Source organism: Thamnophis sirtalis, unplaced genomic scaffold (genome assembly GCF_051295495.1).
Source record: "Thamnophis sirtalis isolate CommonGarterSnake01/CBP01778 unplaced genomic scaffold, rThaSir2_p1.2 scaffold_26, whole genome shotgun sequence".
Lineage (NCBI taxonomy): Eukaryota > Metazoa > Chordata > Lepidosauria > Squamata > Natricidae > Thamnophis > Thamnophis sirtalis.
Window position 1 is genome coordinate 304,871 of NW_028261406.1, and position 24,553 is coordinate 329,423.

At 45.2% G+C, this 24,553-nt stretch overlaps 1 protein-coding gene across 1 annotated transcript in view; it reads left to right on the top strand.

Moving 5' to 3' along the window:
* Window positions 1-4,054: 4,054 nt before the first annotated feature.
* The window catches only part of TM9SF4 (transmembrane 9 superfamily member 4), a 35,440-nt gene continuing 14,941 nt past the window's right edge, over window positions 4,055-24,553 (top strand). Inside the window, exons 1-9 of the mRNA XM_087703139.1 lie at window positions 4,055-4,105; window positions 12,629-12,733; window positions 16,535-16,634; window positions 18,330-18,498; window positions 18,642-18,771; window positions 19,682-19,805; window positions 21,202-21,320; window positions 22,450-22,561; window positions 23,172-23,242. Coding sequence (XP_087559265.1) covers window positions 4,085-4,105; window positions 12,629-12,733; window positions 16,535-16,634; window positions 18,330-18,498; window positions 18,642-18,771; window positions 19,682-19,805; window positions 21,202-21,320; window positions 22,450-22,561; window positions 23,172-23,242 — 951 coding nt within the window. The 5' untranslated portion in view covers window positions 4,055-4,084. The remainder of the gene's footprint in view (window positions 4,106-12,628; window positions 12,734-16,534; window positions 16,635-18,329; window positions 18,499-18,641; window positions 18,772-19,681; window positions 19,806-21,201; window positions 21,321-22,449; window positions 22,562-23,171; window positions 23,243-24,553) is intronic.

A 24,553-nucleotide genomic window follows, 5' to 3' on the forward strand; every position in this document is an offset into this window, starting at 1 on the left:
TCTACTCTTCTATTTATTCTATTCTATTCTTATTCTATTCTCTATTCTACTCTACTCTTCAATTTGCTCTATTCTATTCTATTTTATTGTCTATTCTATTCTATTTTCTCTATTCTATTCTAGTTCTATTCTCTATTCTATTCTACTCTTCTATTTTCTTTATTCTTATTCTAATTCTATTCTATTCTACTATTCTATTCGATTTCTCTATTCTAGTCTATTCTATTCCACTCTTCTATTTTATCTATTCTATTCTAATTCTATTCTCTATTCTACTCTACTCTTTTATTTTCTCTATTCTAATTCTATTCTATTCTCTACTACTCTTCTCTTCTATTTTCTCTATTCTATTCTCTATTCTACTCTTCTATTTTATCTATTCTATTCTTATTCTATTCTCTATTCTACTCTATTCTAGTCTATTTTCTCTATTCTATTCCAGTTTTTGTCTAATCTATTCTACTCTTCTATTTGCTCTATTCTATTTTATTTTCTAATTCTATTCTCTATTCTATTCTACTCTTCTATTTTCTCTATTCTATTCTAATTCTATTCTATTCTCTATTCTACTCTACTATTCTATTTTCTCGATTCTAATTCTATTCTATTCTTTACTACTCTTCTATTCGATTTCTCTAATCTATGCTATTGTCTATTCTACTATTTTATCAATTCTATCCTAATTCTATTCTATTCTCTATTCTACTCTACTCTTTTATTTTCTCTATTCTAATTCTATTCTATTCTCTATTCTTCTCTACTATTTTCTCTATTCTATTCTTATTCTATTCTAATTCTAATTCTATTCTATTCTCTATTCTACTCTACTCTTCTATTCTCTTCTGTTCTATTCTATTATCAGATTTAACAGATTAACAGAGTTGGAAGGGACTTTGCAGATCATCTAGTCCAACCCCCTACCCAAGCAGGAGACACTGCACCTTTTCTGACAGAGAGCAGTCCAGTCTCTTCTTGAAAACCTCCAGTGATGAACCTCCCACAACTTCCAAAGGCCAACTTCTGTTCCATGGGTTGATGGTTCTCACTGTCAGAAAATTTCTCCTTGTTTCCAGGTTGAATCTCTCCTTGATCGGTTTCCATCCATTATTCCTTGTCTGCTTTGGGGAATCGCTTGACCCTCTCTGTGGCGGCCCCTCAAATGTTGGAAGACTGCTATCCTGTCTCCCCTGGTCCTTCTCTTCACTAGACCAGCCATGCCCAGTTCCTGCAACCGTTCATCGTATGTTTTAGCCTCCAGTCCCCTCATCCTCTTTGTTGCTCTTCTCTGCACTATTCCCTTCCATTCTTATTTAAGGTGTTATTGTTCCTAGCCACCGCATAGATTTATTTTCTCCTTAAAAATCTGTCCCTAACCTAACCTGTCTACTTGGAACTATCTAGCCTAGTTTTTTCCACGTGAAACACATCCACAGTTATTACAAATACATGTGTGGCTTCAGCGAGGTTGACAGAGGATGCTAAAGCTAATTTGTACAGGTTTTGTTAATACTTTATTTGAACGTATAAACCCCATACACCAAGCCACAAACTTTGGTTTAGATTTACAGGCAATTCTCAGCTTACACCCACAAACGAGTCCAAAATTTCTGTTGCTAAGCCAGGCGGTTGTTAACCGAGACTCCCCCCATTTTACGACCTTTCTTGATGCAGTTCTTAAGTGAGTCACTGCAGTTGTTAACTTAGTAACATGGCTGTAAAGTGAATCTGGCTTCCCCTTTGACTTTGGGTTGCAAAAGGGAATCACAGGTGACTCCGAGACTCTGCAACTGTCATAAGTACATGCCAGTTGCCAAGCGTCTGAATCATGTGACCATGGAGATGCTGGAACGGTCGTTAAGGGTGAAAAACGGACGTGCTAAGTCACTTTTTTCAATGACGTTGCAACTTTGAATGAATGATTGTAAGGAATACCTGCATTAACCTCTCTTCAGATGTTATATTATTCTTTCCTAAGGATTGGGTTTCTGATGATTTGTTGATATGCCTGAAGATTATGTTTTTGTTTGATGCTTTGCTTAAGTCCTTTTGCAAACCACAAAAGTTTTCAGACTTCATTTTTTTCTTTAATAACTCCTTATTTTCCATGACAACCATTTTTCGTCTCCAAACACCTCCCTTATTTTTAGCTCTTTTAAGAGAAAACAGATCATCCCATTTTGGTTGGGGAGAAAATCTTCAAAGGATTAAGTATGGGTATCTATCAAATTTTAAACCCTAAATCTAAATTTTAAACCCTAAATCTTGAAATTAAAAAAAAAAACTTTAGTGGAAGGTATCACCTACGATCTGGATTGATTTGGGCTTAGCGTACCAGGTCTATTCCAACCACTGTACGGGTTGTCTTCGACTTACAACCATTTGTTTTGTGACCATTCAAAGTTACGACGACACTTAAAATGGTGCCTTATGACAGTTGCCCCATCAGAATTCGAATGCTTGGCAACCAGCCTGTTATTTATGACGGTTGCAATGTCCCTGGACCATGTGATCACCTTCCCTCTGGATTCTCGCAAACAAAGCCAATAAAGGAAGCCAGGTTCACTTAATGACCGCATGACTCACTTAACAACCATGGCAAAAAGGCAGTAAAATGGGGGAAAAGAGTTCGTACTAAATCCAGGGTCTCCAACCATGGCAATTTAAAGGCTTGTGGGACTCAACTTGCAGAATTTGCTCACTTAACGACTGAGTGCTTGCTTATTGAGTGCAGCAGTAACTTACAAGAAAGGAAACCCTGGGAATCTAAAATGGGTATAGAAAAATACACATTTACTGGAGAAGACGCTCCTTAAAGCCCGATTCTGATGATTCCTGCCTTTAGAGCCAATGCCTAAGCAGGGGGTTGGACTAGAAGACCTCCAAGGTCCCTTCCAACTCTGTTATTCTATTCTATTCTATTCTATTCTTTCCTTATTCTATTCTGTTCTCTTCTTATTCTATTCTATTGTATTCCATCTCCTATCCTATTCCATTCCATATTCTATTTTATTCTATATTCTTTCCTTATTATTCTATTCTGTTCTGTTCTTATTCTATTTCATTCTGTTCTTATTCTATTCTATTGCATTGTATTCCATCTTCTATTCTATTCTATTCTTCTCTATTCCATTCCATATTCTATTCTTTCCTTATTCTATTCTGTTGTTCTTATTCTATTCTATTCTGTTCTTATTCTATTCTATTGCATTGTATTCCATTTCCTATTCTATTCCATATTCTATTCTATTCTTCCTTTATTCTATTCTTATTATATTCTATTGCATTGTATTCCATCTTCTATTCTATTCTACTCTATTCTTTCCTTATTCTATTCTGTTCTCTTCTTATTCTATTCTATTCCATCTCCTATTCTATTCTATTCCATATTCTATTCTATTCTATTCTATTCTTTCCTTATTATTCTAGTCTATTCTGTTCTGTTCTTATTCTATTTTATTCTGTTCTTATTCTATTTTATTCTGTTCTTATTCTATTCTATTGCATTGTATTCCATTTTCTATTCTATTCTATTCTATTCCATTGTTCTCTATTCCATTCCATATTCTATTCTTCCTTTATTCTATTCTATTCTATTCTATTCTATTCTATTCTATTCTATGTTGGCTCTTGACACACACAAATTGTCTCCTTTTAAGAACTTTAAAAACCTCGGGAACATTCAGCAATGCCCTTAAAAAAGATGGCGCCCACTCTCAACCTCCACGCACGAAGAGGGCGCCTTGCCCGCCATAAAAATGGCGCCGCGTCCACACGGAACGTGCCCGAACCAAAGATGGCGGAAAGAGCCCCCCTCCGCCAGCAGCCAAGATGGTGACAAGGTCCAAATCCGGAAAAGGCCCAGCGCTTCCCTTTTCCCAACCTTTCCCCGTCCCTTCGGCGAAGGGGTTGCAACTGCTAGCCTGGACCTTCCCGAGCGTGGTGGGGACGGGGAAGTGTCCGAGGACCAGGCCGGGTCAGGCTGGGCCTTCCCACCCAGCCACGGCCGCCGTCTCCATGACAACCGGCAGCTTCGGCCAATGGGGAGCCACTTCCGGCGACGTCGGCGTCGACACGTGGATCCAAGATGGCGGCCCCGGGGGCTCTGGTGAGTGGGGCGCCGGCGCTGGGGCCCTGCGGGAGAGGCCGGGGGAGGCACCGGGGGTCTCGGGGGTGGCCTCGGGGACGCCCGGGCCCTTCGGAGAGGGCCGAGGAGGAGCTTGGGACCCCCTGTCAGGGGAGGGGCATCTCCCCCCGCGACCTCCCCCCCAAATCCCCTCCCTTCCGCAGCCAGGAGGGTCGCCTCAGGGGGGTCTCGTGAGGAGATGTAAACCGCTCCCCCCACGTGGCAGCCCCCCAAAATCTCCTGAGGGGGTTCTTAGGGGGTCTATGAAGACACGGGGGAGGGGCTGAACTCCTTTGACGGGCTGGGGCAGGCAGGCCGTCCTCGACTTACAACCGTTTCGCTTAGTGGCCGTTCGAAGTGACAGCGGGGCTAACCAAAAAAAAGGTTCACTATTTTATATTTAAAAAGTGCCCCTTCCTGGGGATTTACTTAATTTGGGGTGCTTGGTGTCAAACTGGGTCCCTCCCCCCAAACCAGGGCGGGTCCAGATGGATTCTCATCTCCTTTTTAGTACTTTTTGTGGATTTTGATTGATTGATTGATTGATTGATTAATTATGTGCCATCAAGTCATAGTTGGCTCTCAATGGCCCATAAATAGAGTTTTCTCCAGGATGATCTGTCTCCAACCTGGTTCTTCAGAACTTCCAATGATGTCCTCACCTCTACTGTAATTGGACACCATCCACCTTGGTCTTCCTTTTAGCAACCATATGGATTGATCTTCTCTGAGGCGAATTGTCCCTAACCAGGTCCTCCAGGTCTTCCAATGGTGCTTCTCACCAGCACTTCGTCATCTTATATAGCAGTGTTTCTCAACCTTGGCGACTTTAAGTCCTGTGGACTTCAACTCCCAGAATTCCCCAGCCAGCACATCTGTGCTGGCTGGGGAATTCTGGGAGTTGAAGTCCACAGGACTTAAAGTCGCCAAGGTTGAGAAACACTGTTATATAGTGTTGCCCTTGATGTGTGTCGTCAAGTATGAAGTCATAAAGCCATCCTTGACCCTTGGTGGACACATATGTAGATTTTCTCCAGGATGATCTGTCTCCAATCTGGTCCTTCAGGTCTCCCAATGGTGCCTTCACCAACACTGATTGAGACCATCCATCTTGGTCTTCCTCTTCTTCTCCTCTTCCCTCCCACTTTTCCCAGCGTTATGGACCCCTCAAAGGAACTTGATCATGACATGGATTGATTGATGTGCCATCAAGTCAGTATCACCTTTTATGAACCATATGGATTGATCTTCTCTGAGGTGAACTGTCCCCAACCGGGTCCTTCAGGTTTTCCAATGGTGCTTCTCACCACCACTTCATCATCTTATATAGCAGAAGTCTTCAAACTTGGCAACTTTTAAGACTTGTGGACTTCAACAGTTGAAGTCCACAAGTCTTAAAAGTTGCCAAGTTTGGGGACCACTGTTATATAATGTTACCCTTAATGGTGTGCCATCAATTATGAAGCCATAAAGTCATAGTTGACTCTTGGTGACACATAGATTTTCTCTAGGATGATCTGTCGCCAACCTGGTTCTTCAGGTCTCCCAATGGTGCGTCTCACCAATGCTGTAATCGAGACCATCCATCTTCCTCTTCTCCTCTTCCCTTCCACTTTTGCCAGCATTATGGACCCCTCAAAAGAACTTGATCATGACATGGATTGATTGATGTGCCATCAGATCAGTGTCACCTTTTAGGAACCATATGGATTGATCTTCTCCGAGGTGAACTGTCCCCCAAATAGGTCCTTCAGATGTCCAAATGGTGCCACTCTTATATACTGGCACCTTGATGATCTGCAATCAAATATGAAATCATAGTTGACTCTTGGTGACACATACATAGATTTTCTTCAGGGTGATCTGTCTCCAACCTGCTTCTTTCAGTAGTGCCCTTACCACCATTTTAGCTGAGTCCATCCACCTTCATCATCCTCTTCTTTTCCCTTTCCCAACATTTCTCAAAGCATCTTGTTCTTAACATTGCCATCAAGTCACTCTTCTTTTAGCAACCATATGGATTGACTTTCTCCATGATGATCTGTCCCCAACTAGGTCCTTCAGATCTTCTAATGGTGTCCTCACTACCAAGGTGTCAATCCACCTTGGTTATCGTCGTCATCATCATCATCATCTCTTTCCTTCCACCTTTCCCAACATTATGGCCTTCTCAAAGCAACTTGGTCTTGACGTTGCCATCAAGTCACTCTTGACCTTAGCAACCATATGGATCCACCTCCAGGATGTTCTGTACCTAACCTGACCCATCAGGTCTCCTAATAGTGCCCTCACCCGCATTGCATACTCTTATATACTGTTGCCCTTGATGATGTGCCATCAAGTATGAAGTCATCGTTGATTCTTTTTTTTTTTGAATTTTTATTTTATACACATAAGCACATCAACAGAACACATAAACACATTAACAAAAATAACCACATAACTTAAAAACAACATAGGAACAATAAGTTCCATCGTATATCATACAGCAGTTCCGAATCGGTTTCTTTACAGTTAGTGTTTTCCCTTCTATACATTTCTATCTTGCTTTCATAATCTCGTTATTCATTATCCATTTTTATATACGTTTCTTTATTTATTTATACTTAGCTACTTATGATCAAGTATTATTTACCTATATTGTGCTTTATATTTTTACTGTCATTTATTCTCTTAAATACAGTTATGTATACATTCACATAGTTATTATTTTTCTTTGCCATTCTTATATTATTCCATTTAAAAGGTTATAAGGTATAATTTGGAATGTATTGTTTACCATCCTTCACACCTGCTATGACACCACCTTATTTTCTCTTTCCTTTCTTTTCTCCCTCCCTTCCTTCTCTACTTCCTTCCTTCCTCTTCTCCTTCCCTTACTTCTCCCCTACTCCTACCCTCTGTCTTCTCTTTCCTACCTTCTCTTTTTCCTCTCTTCCTCCCTCCTCTCCTTCTCTTGGTGGCCACATAGATTTTTTCCAAAGTGAAAGTTCACTGTCACCAACTAGTCCATCAGAACTTCGAATAGTGCCCCCTCATCACAACTCAGTCCATCCATTTGCTATGGTCAACCTCCTCTTCTCTTTCCTACCACCTTTCTTGACATTATGGACTTGTCACTTGGTCTTGATAGCGATTGATGGATGATGTGCCATCAAGTCAATGTCACCTCTTAGCAACCATATGGATCAATGTTCATGTTGCCTTCTCCACAGAGAAAGGATTTCATATGGATTATTTTTCCACGTTGACTCTTGCAATCACATAGGTGGATCGTCTCAAAGACAGATTCTCCCAAGACAATATGTCTTCAGCCTGGTCCTTTAGATCAGGGGTCTCCAACCTTGGCAACTTCTAAAACTTGTGGGGAGTTGATGTCTTAAAGTTGCCAAAGTTGGAGACCCCTGCTTTTAGGTCTTCCAACAGGGCCATTGAAATGGAGTCACTCCACCTCGTTGCTGGTCATTCTCTTCTTCCTTCCACCTTTCCCAACGTTATGGACTTCTCCAAAGACTGAGGCCTTCTGAAACATCTCATGTGTACAGCAAACAATGATTTCCTTATTAAAGATGTTAACTTCCTTAAAATAGGTTATTTTTTATTTATGTTTCCAGTTATCTGTGATGGTGATATGATTACCTATCAACATATACATTGGATTGCTTCTGGTGCATTATTTACATTACCTGTTTGAAAGTTCATTTTAATACTTTCAGCACCTCCTTTTATTCTCTTTTAAATTGTCGTACCTTTTAGAGCCTTTAAGGGAGATGAATGATTGGGATTCCCTGGGACTAATTTATTCTTATAAATTATTCTCATCCAAAAACGGCTGATTTTTACATTGGTTCCCCCCATCCCTTATTTTTACAAATTTATTGTGACTGTATTAAGGTGTTCTTTTCTGATTTTTATGTCCGTGGTAGATAGAATGTATGAGGAACTTTTCACAGAGTCCTGTTAAAATAATTGGCCTTTCAGCAAGTTTGGTGGTATTGTTAGTTTCAAAGTCGTGTCCGAGCCATCGCCATGGACAACGCTCCTCCAGGCCTTCCTGTCCTCTCCCATCCTCTGGAGTCCATTGAAGCTCACGCTGGCTGCTTCGGTGACTCCATCCAGCCCCCTCCTTCTCTGCCGTCCCCTTCTTCTTCTTTTGCCCTCCATCGTTCCCAGCATGAGGCTCTTCTCCAGGGAGTCCTTCTTCCTTCTCATTAGGTGGCCAAAGTCTTTGAGTTTCCTCTTCAGGATCCGGCCTTCTAAAGAGCAGCCAGGGTTGATCTCCTCTAGGACTGACCGGTTGGATGGCCTTGCAGTCCAATGGACTTCAGCAAGATTATCTGTACTTAAACAACAGTGACTTTTGTATGAAAGTTGTGTGATAACCCTCAGCCACTGCAAGTTGCAACTACTTAAAATATCCAAATTCAGTTTGAATAGAGTCCTATTATCCCGTAATTGGGATGGATCGTCTTTTAGGGGTTGCTAAGGGAAGAAGGTTTCTCATTTCCCCTCTTCTCCGAGCCAGAGAGGATGTGGCGGAGACAGGATAGAAAAGTGGTTAAAAAGAAATATTGATCTTTGAACATTTTGGTAGCGTGGGAAAGCTCTGAATCCCGCCACAGATTGCTCAATGCCGTCTGGAGGTTCCCCCTTGGGATGAAAAATTCCGTGGGATCAGGAATGAAGAAATACATTTTAAAGTGTGGAGGTTTTGTAATATCAAATCACCCGAATTTACTTTATGAAGAGTTCTGATCTGGAGAACTCGCTAAAAAAGTTGAAAGCAAACAATATATCAATTTCTATATTAAATTGGTCAGCTCAACCTTTGAATTGGTTCTTCATGGATGGAAGGAAAAACAACAGGTAGTCCTCGATTTACAACCACTCGCTTAGTGACCATTCAAAGTTAACAATGGTACTGAAAAAAAGTGACGACCAATTTTTTTCACACTTACGACCGTCACACCATCCCCCCTGGTCACATGGTCAAAATTCAGACGCTTGGCAACTGGCTCATATTTATGACGGTCGCAATGTCCCGGGGTCACGTGATTCCCCTTTTGCGAACCTTCTGAAAGCCAAGTCGATGACGAAGCTGGATTCACTTAACAACCTTGTTAACTCACTTAACAAGTGCAGGGATTCACTTAGCAACTTGTGTTACTAATTTAAGAACTGCGATAAGCATTTGTTTCACTTATCAGCTGGCAAAGGAAGGTCATAAAATGGGGCAAATCTCACTTCACGACTGTCTTGCTTAGCAATGGAAATTTGGGGCTCAGTGGTCATAATTTGAGGACTACCTGTGTTCTTCTGAAGTAGGCGGTTCCAGTTCGAATGAGTGGGAGGAGCAATCAAAGACGATAATTGCTCCCTGAGGTGCTTTACCATCAGGCTGGGTTGAGGTATCAACAGTAGCCCAATGATGCAGGTAGTCCTTGAGTTACGACCACACAGTTGACCCCCCAAAATTTATATTGCTAAGTGAAACGTCGGTTAAGTGGAGTTCGTCCCATTTCAGGACTTCTCTCGGCACACTTGTTAAGCGAATCATTGGATTTGTTAAGTGAGTCACGCGGTTGTTAAGTGAAACTGGCTTCCCCATTGACTTTTCTGGTCAGGCGGCCGCAAGAGCGGATCACATGACCCTGGGACGCGGCATCCGTCGTAAGCATGAACCACTTGCAAAGCATCCGAATCTTGATCAGGTTAACCACGGGGATGCTGCAATGGTTTCAAGTGTGGAAAGCGGGCATTAAGTCAGCTCTTTCAATGCCCTTGCAACTTCGAATGGTCACTAAGTGAACTGCTGTAAGTCGAGGACTCCCTGTCCTGACTTAACACCCCAGGTGGAGCCAGAAATGCTATCAAAACCCTCCGAGCCAGCTCCCAAATAAATCCCTGCGAGACACAAATGTTTTTCAGAGATTCTTCTGCCAATCCGGGATTTGTGGGAAATCTGCCTGGTCTCCTTCCAGGGAGTGCCAGGAAGGGAAGGGTGTCATTATCTACCACAACTGGTTTGCCCCGCTGCAGTCCTTCCTGAATCAGGAAGTGTGACTCAGGCCCTTGTCACCTTGCCATGTCACCCGTCAAGGCCTGCCACTCTGCACGGGGCACCCTCTGAAAATGTTCCAGAAACTTTCATTTCCTGCACAGACTAGAAGGAGACTCTTCCTCATCATCTCCTCCTCCTCCTCCTCCTCCTCCTCGCTCTTCCAATGCTGCACATATGCAATTCTTGCTGTGGTCAAGATGTATAATATTCAGTGTTTTTTTTTTCACTTTTGTGATAATTTTTTTTTAATTTTAAACACCTAAGCACATCAATAAAAAACAAACACATAACTTAAAAACAACATAGGAACAATAAGTTCCATCGTATATCTTACCGCAGTTCCGAATTGGTTTCTTTGCAGTTAGTGTTTTCCCTTCTATACATTTCTATCTTGCGTTCATAATCTCCTTATTCGTTATCCATTTTTATGTGCATTTCTTAATTTATTTAAACTTAGCTACTTATGACCAAATATTATTTACCTATATTGTGCTTTATATTTTTACTGTCATTTATTCTCTTACATACAGTTATGGATATACATTCACATAATTATTCTTTTTCTTTGCCATTCTTATATTATTATTATTCCATTTGAAAAGTTATAAGGTATTGTTTAAAATGCTTTGTTTACCATCCTTCGCACCTGCCTCGTTTTCTCTTTCTTTTCTTTTCTCCCTCCCTTCCTTCTCTACTTCCTTCCTTCCTCGTCTCCGTCCCCTTCTTCCTTCCCTTACCTCTTCCCCACTCATACCCTTTTTCTTCTCCTTCCTACCTTCTCTCCTTCTCTTTCTTTCTCTTCCTCCCTCCTCTCCTTCTCTTTCTCTCCCTTCCACCCACCTTCCCTTACCTCTTTCTTCTTCCCTTACCTCTCCTCCACACTTCTTCTTCCTCTCCTACTTTCTCTCCTTCTCTTTCTCTCTCTTCTACCCTCCACTCCTTTCCTTTGTCCCTCCATTCTCTACTTCCTTCCTCCCCTCCTTTCCTTCCTTCTTCCCTTCATTATAATATTCAGTATATTGTCCCTATATCATAACCATTCTGATATAATACCTACTAGGAATAATTCTGGCTTAAACTCTATATGTTGTCTGGTCATTTTCTCTAACCACATATGAATTTGTATCCAGGTACTATTATTTTTTTTACATTTCCAACAGTTTGGGGACGTATTGCTAAACCTTTTGGCCAATCTTGCCTGGGGGTGGGGTGGGGGCAGATGCCACCTATAGAAGACTTTATAGAGCCGAGGTGGTGCAGTGGTTAGAGTGCAGTACTTCAGCTGACTGCTATCTGCAGTTCGGCGGTTCAAATCTCACCGGCTCAAGGTGGACTCAGCCTTCCATCCTTCCAAGGTGGGTGAAATGAGGACCCAGACTGTGGGGGCGATATGCTGACTCTGTAAACCGCTTAGAGAGGGCTGAAAGCCCTATGAAGCAGTATATAAGTCTAACTGCTATTGCTATTTTGAGGGGTGCTTGGTACTCTCTGAGCTTGCTTGTTTTTTTGCAGAAGGTTCATTGCTAGCACTGATGATGTTCCCTAGTTGGGTCATGAAATGTCTGCAAACAAAGAGCCAAGTTCAGAGTAACAGGGCTTGCATAGTCTTCCCCCTCCTCCTCCTCCTCCTCCCCCTCCTCCTCCTCTTCTCCTCCTCCTCCTCCCCCCCTCCTCCTCCTCTTCTCTCCTCTTCCTCCTCCTCCTCCCCCTCCTCCTCCTCCTCTTCCTCACAGTCCACCCATCTTACAGCTGCTGAGGTTGAAATCCCCTGCTCTAAAATGGACAAACAGTTTAGGAATTTACCTCTGCAACATTGCTCTGCCCATGTTTCTACTCTACTCTGGCCCTTGCACAGAGTATGTCCTCCCCTCCGGCATCACAAGACTCTCCCCTCCAATTCCCCAAGCTAAGACAGGCTCCTCCGCCCTGCAAACCCTCCTCCCTTCTAGCACTGATGAAGTTGCCTAGTTGGGTCATGAAACATCTGCAAGAAAACCACCAGGCTCAGAGAGCATCAAGGACTCCACAGTCCTCCTCCTCCAGTCCCACTTCCTTCCTGTAGTACTGATGATGTTCCCTAGTTGGGTCATGAAACATCTGCAAGAAAAGAAACTCGGAGACCACCAAGGACCCCTCATGTCAACCCTGCGCTACAAAGATTCTCCTTCATCAGATCTTACTGTGTTTCCACGAATCAACGTATTTTAAAATGTAACCTGTAACTGGTACACGAGTTCCTCGTACCGTACACAATTGGGTACATACTTCCATCATACGTGCACCATAGCATCATGTGCCCCTTCTGTATAACTTTTATTACTCTTATCCGTGCGCTTTATGCCGCGTGTTAAATAAATACCTAAAGCGGACGATCGTTCTTGAATGCTTCCTATTCTGAACAGCGGTTTTCCCTGGTGACAGATGTTCGCTTTTTGTCTTGGCAGAGGCTTACGTGCCCGTTCTTCCTCCTGTGGCATGGGGTGAGTTGCTTCTACGTGCCAGGAGTGGCCCCCATCAATTTTCACCGGAATGCTCCTGTAGAAATCAAGGTAAGACGGCCCTGAATTTCACGCCCTGCAGAATTTGACCCCTTTTAGAATCCTGCCCCCCTTCTCGAATGGTATGGTTGTTGTGTGTTTTTAAATTGTGTACTGTTATGTTCGTTTTTTTACCCCCTGTCTGTACCCCTTCCCTGACTGAATTGTGAGCCGCCCTGAGTCCCCTTCGGGGAAAAGGGCGGCATATAAATGAAATCAATCAATCAATCAATCAGATCTGATTGTGCCAGTTTGTCATCACCCACGAGAAAGAAAGAAAAAATAAATTTTCCTCTCTGCAGAGGGCTGCAGTTCTTCCCCCCCCCCCCAAATGGATCTTTTAATGTATAGCAGTTTTACAATTCATGTGGGTGACATTTAATGCAGAAATACTCCAAAGTATACACTTTCAAAGTCATTACAATTTATTCTCAGATGTTTTGTCAATATAGCTTTAACATCAGCAGTAATACTCCTTGAGGCATCCCTTGAACATTCAAGCAACTACAAATACCATCACAAGTATTTTGCATATCTGATGTACATTTATTTTTTATTTTTTTTTGGAAATTTTTTTATTAGTTTTATTACAGAAAAAAACACACAAAAAAAGAATCATCTTTCATTACATCTTGTAGAAAGCGTATCCATTGGTTCACAAGTACATTTCGTGCGTTCCTTCCACAATCACATATATTCCATTCAGTTTAAATTGTATATGTTAAAAAAATTATATATTTTACTATCACCATACCACCATTTTCATTTAATTAAGAGGGCTGCAGTTCTTAAAATGCCCGTACGAGTGTGAGTAGAAACTGGAAAATACCGGGAGTAACTGTCCCAATAGATCCGCGCAAGATAGCAATAGCAATAGCAGTTAGACTTATATACTGCTTCCTAGGGCTTTCAGCCCTCTCTAAGCGGTTTACAGAGTCAGCATATCTCCCCCAACAACAATCCGGGTCCTCATTTTACCCACCTCGGAAGGATGGAAGGCTGAGTCAACCCTGAGCCGGTGAGATTTGAACAGCCGAACTGCAATCAGCTGAAGTAGCCTGCAGTGCTGCATTTAACCACTGCGCCACCTCGGCTCACAGGGATGGGCTGTTACATGCAGAAGTGTTCCATTCCTTTTAATCAGAGTAGAGCTGGAAGGGACCTTGGAGGTCTTCTAATCCAACCCCCTACTCAAGCAGGAGATCCTATGCCACTTCAGACAATTGGCTGTCCAGTCTCTTCTTGAAAACCTCCAATGATGGAGCATTCACAACCTCTGGAGGCAACTTCTGTTCCACTGGTTAATTGTCCTCACTGTTAGGAAGTTTTTCCTTAATTCCAGGTTGCTACTCTCCTTGATTAGTTTCCATCCGTTGCTTCTCCTACTTTCAGGGGCTTTGGAGAATAGGATGTTGACCCCCCCCCTCTTCTTTGGGGCAGCCCCTCAAATACTGGAAGGCTGCTATCGTGTCCTCTCTCGTCTTTCTTTTCTCTAGACTAGCCAACCCCAAATCTTGCAACCATGCTTGGTATGTTTTAAGTCTCCAGTCCTCTAATCCTCTTAGTTGCTCTTCTCTGCACTTTTTCCAAAGTCTCAACCTCTTTTTTGTAACGTGGGGACCAAAACTGGATGCAAAATATTCCAGGTGTGGCCTTACTAAGGATTTCTAAAGCAGCACGTGATTTTGATTCTATGCCTCTTGTTTATACAACCCAGGATCATATTAGCTTTTTTGGCGGCTGCTTTTCTTTCTTTCTTTCTTTCTTTCTTTCCTTCTTTCTTTCTTTCTTTCTTTTGCTCTCTCTCTCTCTCTCTCTCTCTCTCTCTCTCTCTCTCTCTCCCTCCCTCCCTCCCTCTCTTTCTTTCCTTCTTTCTTTCTTTCTTTCTTTCGCTCTCTCTCTCTCTCCCTCCCTCCCTCCCTCTCTCTCTTTCTTTCTTTCTTTCTTTCTCTCTCTCTCTCCCTCCCTCCCTCTCTCTCTTTCTTTCTTTCTTTCTTTCTTTCTCCTCCTCCTCCTCCTCCTCCTTCCTCTTCTTCTCCCCCTCCCTCTTTCTTTTTGGCTGCTCCTGTTGCTCTTCTCTGAACTTTTTCCAAAATCTATCAACATCTTTTTTGGAACGCGGGGACCAAAACTGGATGCAAAATATTCCAGGTGTGGCCTTTACTAAGGCTTTATAAAGCGCGACGGATACTTCAGATTGATTTCGATTCCGTGCCTCTGATTATACACCAAGCGCTAAGGATTTGTTTTATCTGAATTTCTGACTCTTAGCAAGCAGCCTCACCGGTTAAGCCCTGTCAAATGGTTTTAATTGCTGTGGGGAAAGATTCCTTCACCTGATGACACTTTCACCTGCTTAGTTTTACCTTTGCTAAGCCGCCCCCCTGGGGGAATTTACAGGTGTTCACCTGAAACTATTTTTGTCCTGACTCACTGTGGTTGTAAGGCTGGTTGGGGAAGGAATCTAAAATGAAAAAGAATTGTACCGAGATGCAAAAACACAGAATAACAGAGTTGGAAGGGACCTTGGAGGACTAGAAGTTCCCTTCACAGGGATGGTGTGGTAAAAATATGGGAAGGGTCTTGAGTGAGTTTCCTTCAATCTGGCACCCTTCAGATATGCTAGACCAGGGGTGTCAAACTCGGTTTCATTGAGGGCCGTATCAGGGTTATGTTTGATCTCGGGGGAAGGGAGCAGGGTGGGTGTGGCCAGGGTGTGGCCAGCTTGACATCACTCAGGGTGGGGGGCACCTGTAGTGGCCAAGTGCTAAGGCAGGACTTACCTCAGACCCTCCCTCACATTATAACCTTTCCTCCCTTCCTTTCTTTCCTCCCTTCTTTTTTCTTCCCTCTTCCTTCCCTTCCCTTCCCTCCCTCTCCTCTCCTTCCTTTGCTCCCTCCCTCTATCTCTCTCTTCTTTTTCCTTCCCTCTTCATTCTCCTTCCTTTCTTCCTTCCTTTCCTCCCCTCCCTTTCCTTTTCCTTCTCTTCCCTTCCCTCCCTCTCCTCTCCTTCCTTTGCTCCCTCCCTCCATCTCTCCCATCTTTTTCCCTCCCTCTTCATTCTCCTTCCTTTCTTCCTTCCTTTCCTCCCCTCCCTTTCCTCTTCCTTCTCTTCCCTCCCCTCCCTCTCCTCTCCTTCCTTTGCTCCCTCCCTCCATCTCTCCCTTCTTTTTCCTTCCCTCTTCATTCTCCTTCCCTCCCTCCCCTCCCTTCCCTCTTCCTTCCCTTCCATTTCCTCCCTCTCTCCCTTCTTTTTCCTTCCTCCTTCATTCTCCTTCCTTCCACTGGCAGAAGCACTGTGGGCCAGATCTAAGCACCCTGCGGGCCGGATCCGGCCTACGGGCCTTGAGTGACACCCCTGTGGTAGATTCCATTCCCTGTCAATCAAGGTGGTTTTCTTGTTATTAAGGATGCTGGATCTTTTCACGATTGAGTAGTTCTGTTCTCAGAATTTCTTTCCTCGTACCCACTATACGTGGAGAATATTTCCTACCCTTTTCCTTATTTCATCCTTTTTGAATCTATGAGGCCAAATGCTGCAGGAAGTTTTTCTTCTCTAAAAACCACAAATGCCCGTAATTTGGGGTGATTAGCAGCATCGTAGATTGTGCTTATGAGCGAATATGTGAGATAGACAATAATAGTCTGTCTCACCATAATCTGTAATGTTTTGTCTCTAAACAGCAGGCTTTATTTTGGGGGCGAAAGGAGGAGGATCCGGGCAGGATGTGGCCTTTGTCATGAATCCACCGGGATCTTCTCAGTGCAGGCATTCGGAACATCTCTTTCTCTTTCTCTCTCTCTTTTTCCAGGCTGTGAAACTGACCAGTTCGCGGACGCAGTTACCTTACGAGTATTACTCCTTGCCCTTCTGTCGGCCGCTCAACATCAAATACAAAGCTGAAAATTTAGGTAAGGCCCCGGTCCTCCTTCCCCTAGAACAGCCTTCTACCTTCCCTCCTGTCCATGTCCCGGCACCTCTGGTTTGGTGGCCCTGAAGATTGACACCTCCAGAACCAGCAATAGGGTAGCACTTAGGCTTGTATACTACTCCATACTGCTTCACAGCCCTCTCTAAGCGGTTCACAGAGTCCGCCTCTTGCCCCCAACCATCTGGCTCCTCATTTGACCCCTCTCGGAAGGATGAGTCAACCTTGGGCTGGTCAGGATTTAGAGACCCTGTTGGAGGGGTTAAGCCCAGGTAAAGTTTCTGTCTTTTCTCTGCACCAATCAGGGCCCCAGAAATATTGGTTTGGCTCTAAACAGATACATAAATGCATTTTTATTTATTTATATACTTACAAAATGTATAAATGTATTTATATATTGATAAATATGTTAAATATAGTTTCATTTATAGCTGAACGGCACGGGGGCCTAGAGGTGAAGTCGCTCGCCTCCCACTCAGAAGGTAGAGAGTTCAATCCTAGCCAGCGACAGATGCTTCTCTATCAGAGCGCAAAGAGAAAATATCTGCTGTGACCTTCGCAATAGGCATCAGGAAGGGCATCCGGCCAGTCAATGCTCAGCTCCATTCAGTCGCCCCCTCACTCCAATCCCATAAAAGGGGATTATAGGGAGTTCTCGACTTCCAACAGTTCATTGAATGACCGTTCAAAGTTGCAACGGTACTGAAAAATGTGACCTTGGACCGGTTTTCAGAGTTACAACCTTTGTAGCATCCCCGCGATCATGTGATCAAAATTCAGACGCTTGGAAACTGGTTCATATTTACGACTTGCTGTGTCCCTGAGGTCACGCGATCCGCTTTTGCGACCTCCTGACAAGCAAAATCAATAGGGAAGCCAGATTCACTTAACCACCGGTTTACTAACTTATCAACCGCAGTGATTCACTTAACAACTGAGGCAAGGAAAGTTGCAAAATGGGGCAGAACTGACTTAACAAATGTCTCACTTAACAATTGTGGTTGTACGTCAAGGACTACCCGTGACAGGGTTGCTAAAAGAAAAATAAATAAAGCCATATTTTCCTTTTTTTGGACTTCAGGGCCGCCTGCCAATACTTTTATTTCACATTTATTTTTGCACTTATAAGTACACTAAATATATTTGCATTGATAACTGCTGTGACTCAGCAGATGTCTGCTGTGAGTCCTTTCGGGATCAAGATTCATTATGCAGCTGGGAGCGGGTTTGAGGGAAGTTTGGAGATAAAAGGACGGATGCTGCCACGCCCTAGTGGCTGGAGCCAACGTTCCTTCGTGTGTTCCTGGTTTGGTACAACATTGCTTGAGTATTAATCGTGATTTATGCTTGTTACACTTGGATAAGTGCTTTGGTGTTTCATGTAAACCTGATTCGTGGAGACGGTGGAAGAAGTGCAGTGCTTGTAAGAGTTTTTGTTTTGAATTCTTGTCGGAGACTTGTATTTATGTTATTTCTGGGCTCGAAGCCAGTTCGAACTGAGAACTGATAAAGAAAGACTTCCTTTTAAGTTGCCTGCCTGCGTTTGTTAACAAGCCGTGAAGGTGGGGGACAGAACAGATAACTGTTTTCTTTGCCCGTAAGCCTTTACTTCTCTGAATAGTTCTTTTCTTCCCCCCCCCTCCCTCAACAACGCTCCCCCGCCCTGCCCTGCACACAGGTGAGGTCCTGAGAGGGGACCGCATTGTCAACACGCCTTTCCAGGTTTCCATGAACGTAGAAAAGAAGTGCGAGGTGTTGTGCGACCACCCAAACAAGCCCGTTGTGTTGACGAAGGAGAAAAGCCAACTGGTGGTGGAACGGATCCAGGAGGAGTATTATGTTCACCTGTGAGTCCTTTTGACCTCTAGACAAGCCAGAGTGGGTGGGTGGGTGGGTCTGCCTTGCCTTCAGTGGGGCCGCGGGGGGGGGGGGAGGGCTTTGGAGAGAAGGGGAGGCAGTGGGTCTGACTCCCCAGGATTTGTCCCTGCAGCATTGCCGACAACTTGCCGGTGGCCACGAGGCTGGAATTCTACTCGAACCGTGAAGAGGAAGAGAAGAACAAGGAACGAGACCTTCAGTTCGAACATGGCTACCGACTTGGGTTCATGGAGAAGAACAGGGTAGGGATACCAGGAATCATTTTTGGGGGGTGGGTGGGGAGTGGGAGCCATTAACGAATGACGGATGTTGTCTTTCGCTCTATCCCTTGATTCTCGGTAGTCCTCGACTTAGCCACCAAATTTTTGTCTAGCCTAATATGTACCCCTCCACCCTCTCCCCCAACATCCCACCTCCCTCGCCCCCCCCTGACTTCCCAGAGCCCGTACACGGTATAGATTTTTAACAAACACAGTCTAAAATATATTGAGACAAAAGAAAAAAAGAAAGAGGTTATATTATTTATTTTAAATACCATATTTTTCAGAGTATAAGACGCACCAAGATTTTGAAGAGGTCATTTTTTAAAAAAAGGGGGGGGGTTTGCCCTCCCCAGCCCCCCGGGAGCACTCTACAGACCTCCCAAACCCTCTGCACACCCCATTTTCTGCAAAAAGCGGAGCGTGCAGAGGGTATGGGAGGGCCTGTAGAGAGCTCCTGGGAGCTGGGGAGGGCAAAATTGAGCAAAATTTTTCTTTAAAATGGGCCCATTTTGTGGGGAGGGAGAAACAGGGCATGCAGAGAGTGTGGGGGGCCTGCAGAGTGCTCCTGGGGGCTTGGGAGGGCAAAAACACCCCCATTTTTGTGAAAAACAGGCCTGCTTTCACTCATTTCTGCCCTCCTCAGCCGCCAGCAGCACTCTGGAAGCCTCCTAAAGGCTCTGCACGGCCATTTTGGAGAAGGGGTTTCGGGAGGCCAAAAATGCTGTATTCAGTGTATAAGGCGCACCCAGATTTTCACCCCCTTTTTGGGGGGGAAAGGTACATCCTATACTCTGAAAAATACATTGAATTAAATTGTCTGATTGCCATGAGTTGCCCCCTTCCCATGTTCCGGGCTCTCTAATGCGTATCTCCGTGTCGTCTGTTCCAGTTCTTCCTCCACAACCACCTGTCCTTCATCCTCTACTACCACCGGGAGGAGGTGGAGGAGAATCAGGAGCCCACCTACCGGGTGGTCCGCTTCGAGGTCATCCCGCAGAGCATCGCCCTAGCAGGTAAGAGGGCTGGCGGCTCTTCTCGCTTGGGTCTGAGCTGCCCTGATCCCACGCAGGTAGTCCTCGGCTTATGTCCACAGCTGAGCCCAAAATTTCAGCCGCTAAGTGAGGCAGGGGTTAAGCGAGTTTTCCCTCATGACCTTTCCTGCCAGGTGTCAGGGTTCCAACTAAGAACTCCATAGAAAGCGGAATTCCTAAGGCAGACAAAAAACATTTCCTATTCGAGGTATCATAGCAATAGCAGTTCGACTTATATACCGCTTCATAGGGCTTTCAGCCCTCTCTAAGCGGTTTACAGAGTCAGCATATCGCCCCCACAGTCTGGGTCCTCATTTCACCCACCTCGGAAGGATGGAAGGCTGAATCAACCTTGAGCCGGTGAGATTAGAACCGCCGAACTGCAGATAACAGTCAGCTGAAGCAGCCTGCAGTGCTGCACCCTAACCACTGCGCCACCCCGGCTCCATCATATTGGCACAAGCTGGTGAAAACTGACTCATGAGATTTCCTGTGGTTTTTCACCTGGTTAAAAAGTGAAAGTTCCCCCTTTCCCCAAACAATCTGCCACATTGCCCAATCAAGGTGCTAGCTGGTTTGCCTGGAGACGGGACTCCTCCTCCTCCTTCCAGCCACCTGTGGGAACGTCCTTGGTTCCCACAGGAAACTATTTTTGTGTTTGGCTATATCTAACTACTGTATTTTTCGGAGTATAAGACGCAACAAGATTTTGAAGAGGTACATTTAAAAAAAAAAGTTTTTGCACGCTGCAGGTCTCCCAAACCCTCTGCATGCCTCGTTTTTTTTGTGAAAAACGGGGCATGCAGAAAGTTTGAGAGGCCTGAAAAGTGCTCCTGGGGGCTGCCCCCCACCCAAACTGAGCAAAAAATTGCCAATTTTCTGCTCATTTTTGCCCTCCCCAGCCCCCAGGAGCAATCTGGAAGCCTCCTAAAGCCTCTGCACGTCCATTTTTGGGAAGAGGGCAGGGTTTCAGGAGGCCAAAAATATTATATTCAGTGTATAAGATGCATCCAGTTTTTCGCCCTCTTTTTTTGGGGGGGAAAGGTGCGTCTTATACTCCAAAAAATACGGTATAAGCTCCTTTTCACCAGCAGAGGCATTGCGGGCCGATCCTTTGCTGTTTTCAGGCAGGTCTAAGCACCCCACGGGCCGAATCCAGCCCGCAGGCATTGAGTTTGACACCCCCGAGAGCCCTAGCAGAATCAAGTCAGGCATTTGCCGAATTTTGGATGCTCTGAGCCCAAATTTTTCTCCATCACTGGCCCATCAAGGACTGGATGAGGCAGCGTTGCCGGTTGGGCGAGATGCTTTGAGGAAGTCTTGGATTCACCTGGATCGGATCCTTTGGTCATCCTGAACCCTCTCCTTTGCTCCACAGATATGAAGGCCGACGAGAAAGGCGTGTGTGTCCTGCCCGAAGCTGCCAGCGCCTCCGCTCAGGAAATCGACCCCAATAAGGCCAATGAGCTTTTCTTCACATATTCTGTGCACTGGGAGGTGAGTACGGGAGCTGGGGAAGAGATTTTCATCCTGCCTCCATTACTCTAGAACAGTGTTTCTCAACCTTGGCAACTTAAAGATGTCAGGACTTCAACTCCCAGAATTCCCCAGCCAGCAAATGCTGGCTGGGGAATTCTGGGAGTTGAAGTCCAGACATCTTCAAGTGGCCAAGGTTGAGAAACACTGCTCTAGAATTAACTCCAGGGATCAAACATAGCTAATGCTCCTCCTTTCCTCCCATTTTCCTCACGACCCTGCGAGGTGGGTTGGGCTGAGAGAGAGAGAGAGAGTGTTTGATTGGCCCAAAGTCACCCAACTGGTTTTTATACCGAAGGAGGGACCAGAACTCACCATCTGCTGGTGATTGGCTCAGAGTCACCCAGCCGGCTCTTATGCCTAATGTAGAACTAGAACTCACCGTCTCCCAGTGATTGGCTGAGAGTCACCCAGCCGGCTCTTACGCCTAATGTAGAACTAGAACTCACCGTCTCCCGGTGATTGGCTGAGAGTCACCCAGCCGGCTCTTACGCCTAATGTAGAACTAGAACTCACCGTCTCCCGGTGATTGGCTGAGAGTCACCCAGCCGGCTCTTACGCCTAAGTTGGAGCAGTCACAGAGAAGGCCCTCCTCCGGGGAGCCGCCAGCCGGCATTGTCTGGCTGACGGCATCTGAAGGAGGCCCACCCTGTGGGATCTTACCGGCCGTTGGGAGGAGTGTGGCAGTAGGCCACACAAGATCTTTCCCCCATCCCATGGTCCAATCTCCCACTGCCACGCTGGCAGCTTCCACCCATCCAGTTCCGGCCAGGTGCAGAGACAAAAGATGACCTTGAGTTTCTAAGAAGAATGTTGTTATGGCTGCATATCATCTCGCTCCGTACAATCCCACTCTCCCATTTTCCCACAGTGGGAAGTGTGGCAGGCCTGAACTCCAAAAGGAAAAGATGGCTTGCAGGCATGACGGGGAGCCTCCCCTCAGAGGAAAAGGATGCTGGGAAGAGCTTTGCGGGTACCCGTTGAAGCAGCCGTCCCTGAATCGGGAAAGGCTGCTGGGCCAACCTATGGCAGAGCCCCTTCCCATACAGCTCATCCCTCCTCCCCCCCCCCCCCACTCTTTGTTTTGCAGGAGAGCGACGTCAAGTGGGCCTCCCGATGGGACACTTACCTCACCATGAGCGACGTGCAGATCCATTGGTTTTCCATTGTGAATTCCGTGGTGGTGGTCTTCTTCCTTTCCGGTGAGAAGGAAATCAGGCGCACTTGAACCGGGTTGATTTGACCCGGGCACCTTCATTGGGCCAAGGGAATTTGTCTCCGGTCCTAAGAACTTGTAGTGCGACGGAGAGAATAATACTATCAAGCGTAAACGAGCAGCATTGACAAATTCTCCCATCAGTCAGTTGCCAACGGACGTTTTACTCGGAGCAGCTTCCATCCCTGGAGACGAGATTTTTTTTTTAACCCCCTTCAAACGTTCACATCTGCCTATCCCAGGTCCCCCGGGAAGGGCTCGATAGGCCAGTGTTTCTCAACCTTGGCAACTTGAAGATGTCTGGACTTCAAGTCCCAGAATTCCCCAGCCAGCGTTCGCTGGCTGGGGAATTCTGGGACTTGGAAGTCCAGACATCTTCAAGTTGCCAAGGTTGAGAAACACTGCGATAGGCAGACAGACATGCTAAATCCATTCCCTAAAGAACGTGTGTGAGGGAGGGGCCTTTGGGATGGACCGTTAAGCTGCAGAATTGCCCCCCCCCCATCACACAGACACACATGGCTGCAAAGCCACGAAAGCTCATACGGGGAAATCAAGCCGGCTTCCTCTTATCTTGGTTTCCCTTTTTTTTGCAGGGATTCTCAGCATGATCATCATCCGGACTCTCCGGAAAGACATCGCCAACTACAACAAGGAAGACGATATTGTACGTTCACCTTTGATGGGGCTCCTTCTCGGGGGGTTCCAAAAGTGCTTTGAGGGAGGGGCTGGGGGGTGGTGGCCCTCCCCGGGAGAACTGGCGTCTCTTGAATCCGAGGCCATCACCTGGAGGCAGCAACGGAAGGAAGGATTTTCCTGCATTCCGGCTTTGGTTTTAAGACAGACGTTGTGGCTCAATGGTTAAGAAAGGTCGGCAGTTCGTGGTTCGAATCCCTAGCACCACCGCGTAACGGAGTGAGCTCCCGTGACTTGTCCCGGCTTCTGCCATCCTAGCAGTTCAAAAGCAGGTCAAAAATGCAAGTAGAAAAATAGGAAACCACCTTTGGTGGGAAGGAAACAGCGTTCCGTGCGGCCTTGGTGTTGAGTCATGCCGGCCACATGACCACGGAGACGTCTTCGGACAGCGCTGGCTCTTCGGCTTTGAAACGGAGATGAGCACCGCCCCCTAGAGTCGGGAACGACTAGCACATATGTGCAAGGGAAACCTTTACCTTTTGAGGTGGAAAGAGCTTGTGTCTTGTAGCAGCGAGTTCCTTAGGTTAATGACCAGCACTATGAGAGAGAGAGACAGAGTGGAGGAAGAGAAAAAGAAAAACAGAAAGTGAGAAAGAGAAAGAGGAAAAGAAAGAGAAAGAAAGAGAGAGAAAAGGAAGGAAAGAGAAAGAGAGAGACCCTTAGGAATTTGGAATGAACGAATGCGCAGGTGGTCCTCGACTTAACGACTGTAATAGTTGTATGTCATGACAATCATAAAAGGGGATCACCTATATGACTGATACGTTTTTACAGCCTATTTGCAACAGCCGTTAAATGAACACTGCGGTCGTTAAGCAGCTCATGGTTCGCTATGGGGTGTTTTTGCTGATAGCCGGAAGTGCAGGCAGTCCTCTGTCTACAACGTTTCATTTAGTGACTATTTGAAATGAACAAAGGCAATGAAAAAAACACCCTGATTTATGACCAATCTTCACACAACCATTGTCACGCAATCCAAATCTGGCTGCTACTTGGCAACCGACTCATATTTGTGACTTTCCCAGCCAGCTTCCGACCAGCAAAAGCCAACGGGAGAAGCTGGATTCGCTTAACGACCAAACAGTGATCTGCTTAAGAACGGTGGCAAGAAAAGTGGTAAGACCAGGCAGAGCTCACTTTACCTCTGTCACGCTTAACGATGGAAACGTTGGGCTCCATTGCGGTCCTGTGTTGAGAACCACCTATGAACTGTCTTTGGCGAAAACATCATAAACCTCTCGGTCACGTAACTGTGAGACGCTGCCTGTGGAGGCGAAAGCCG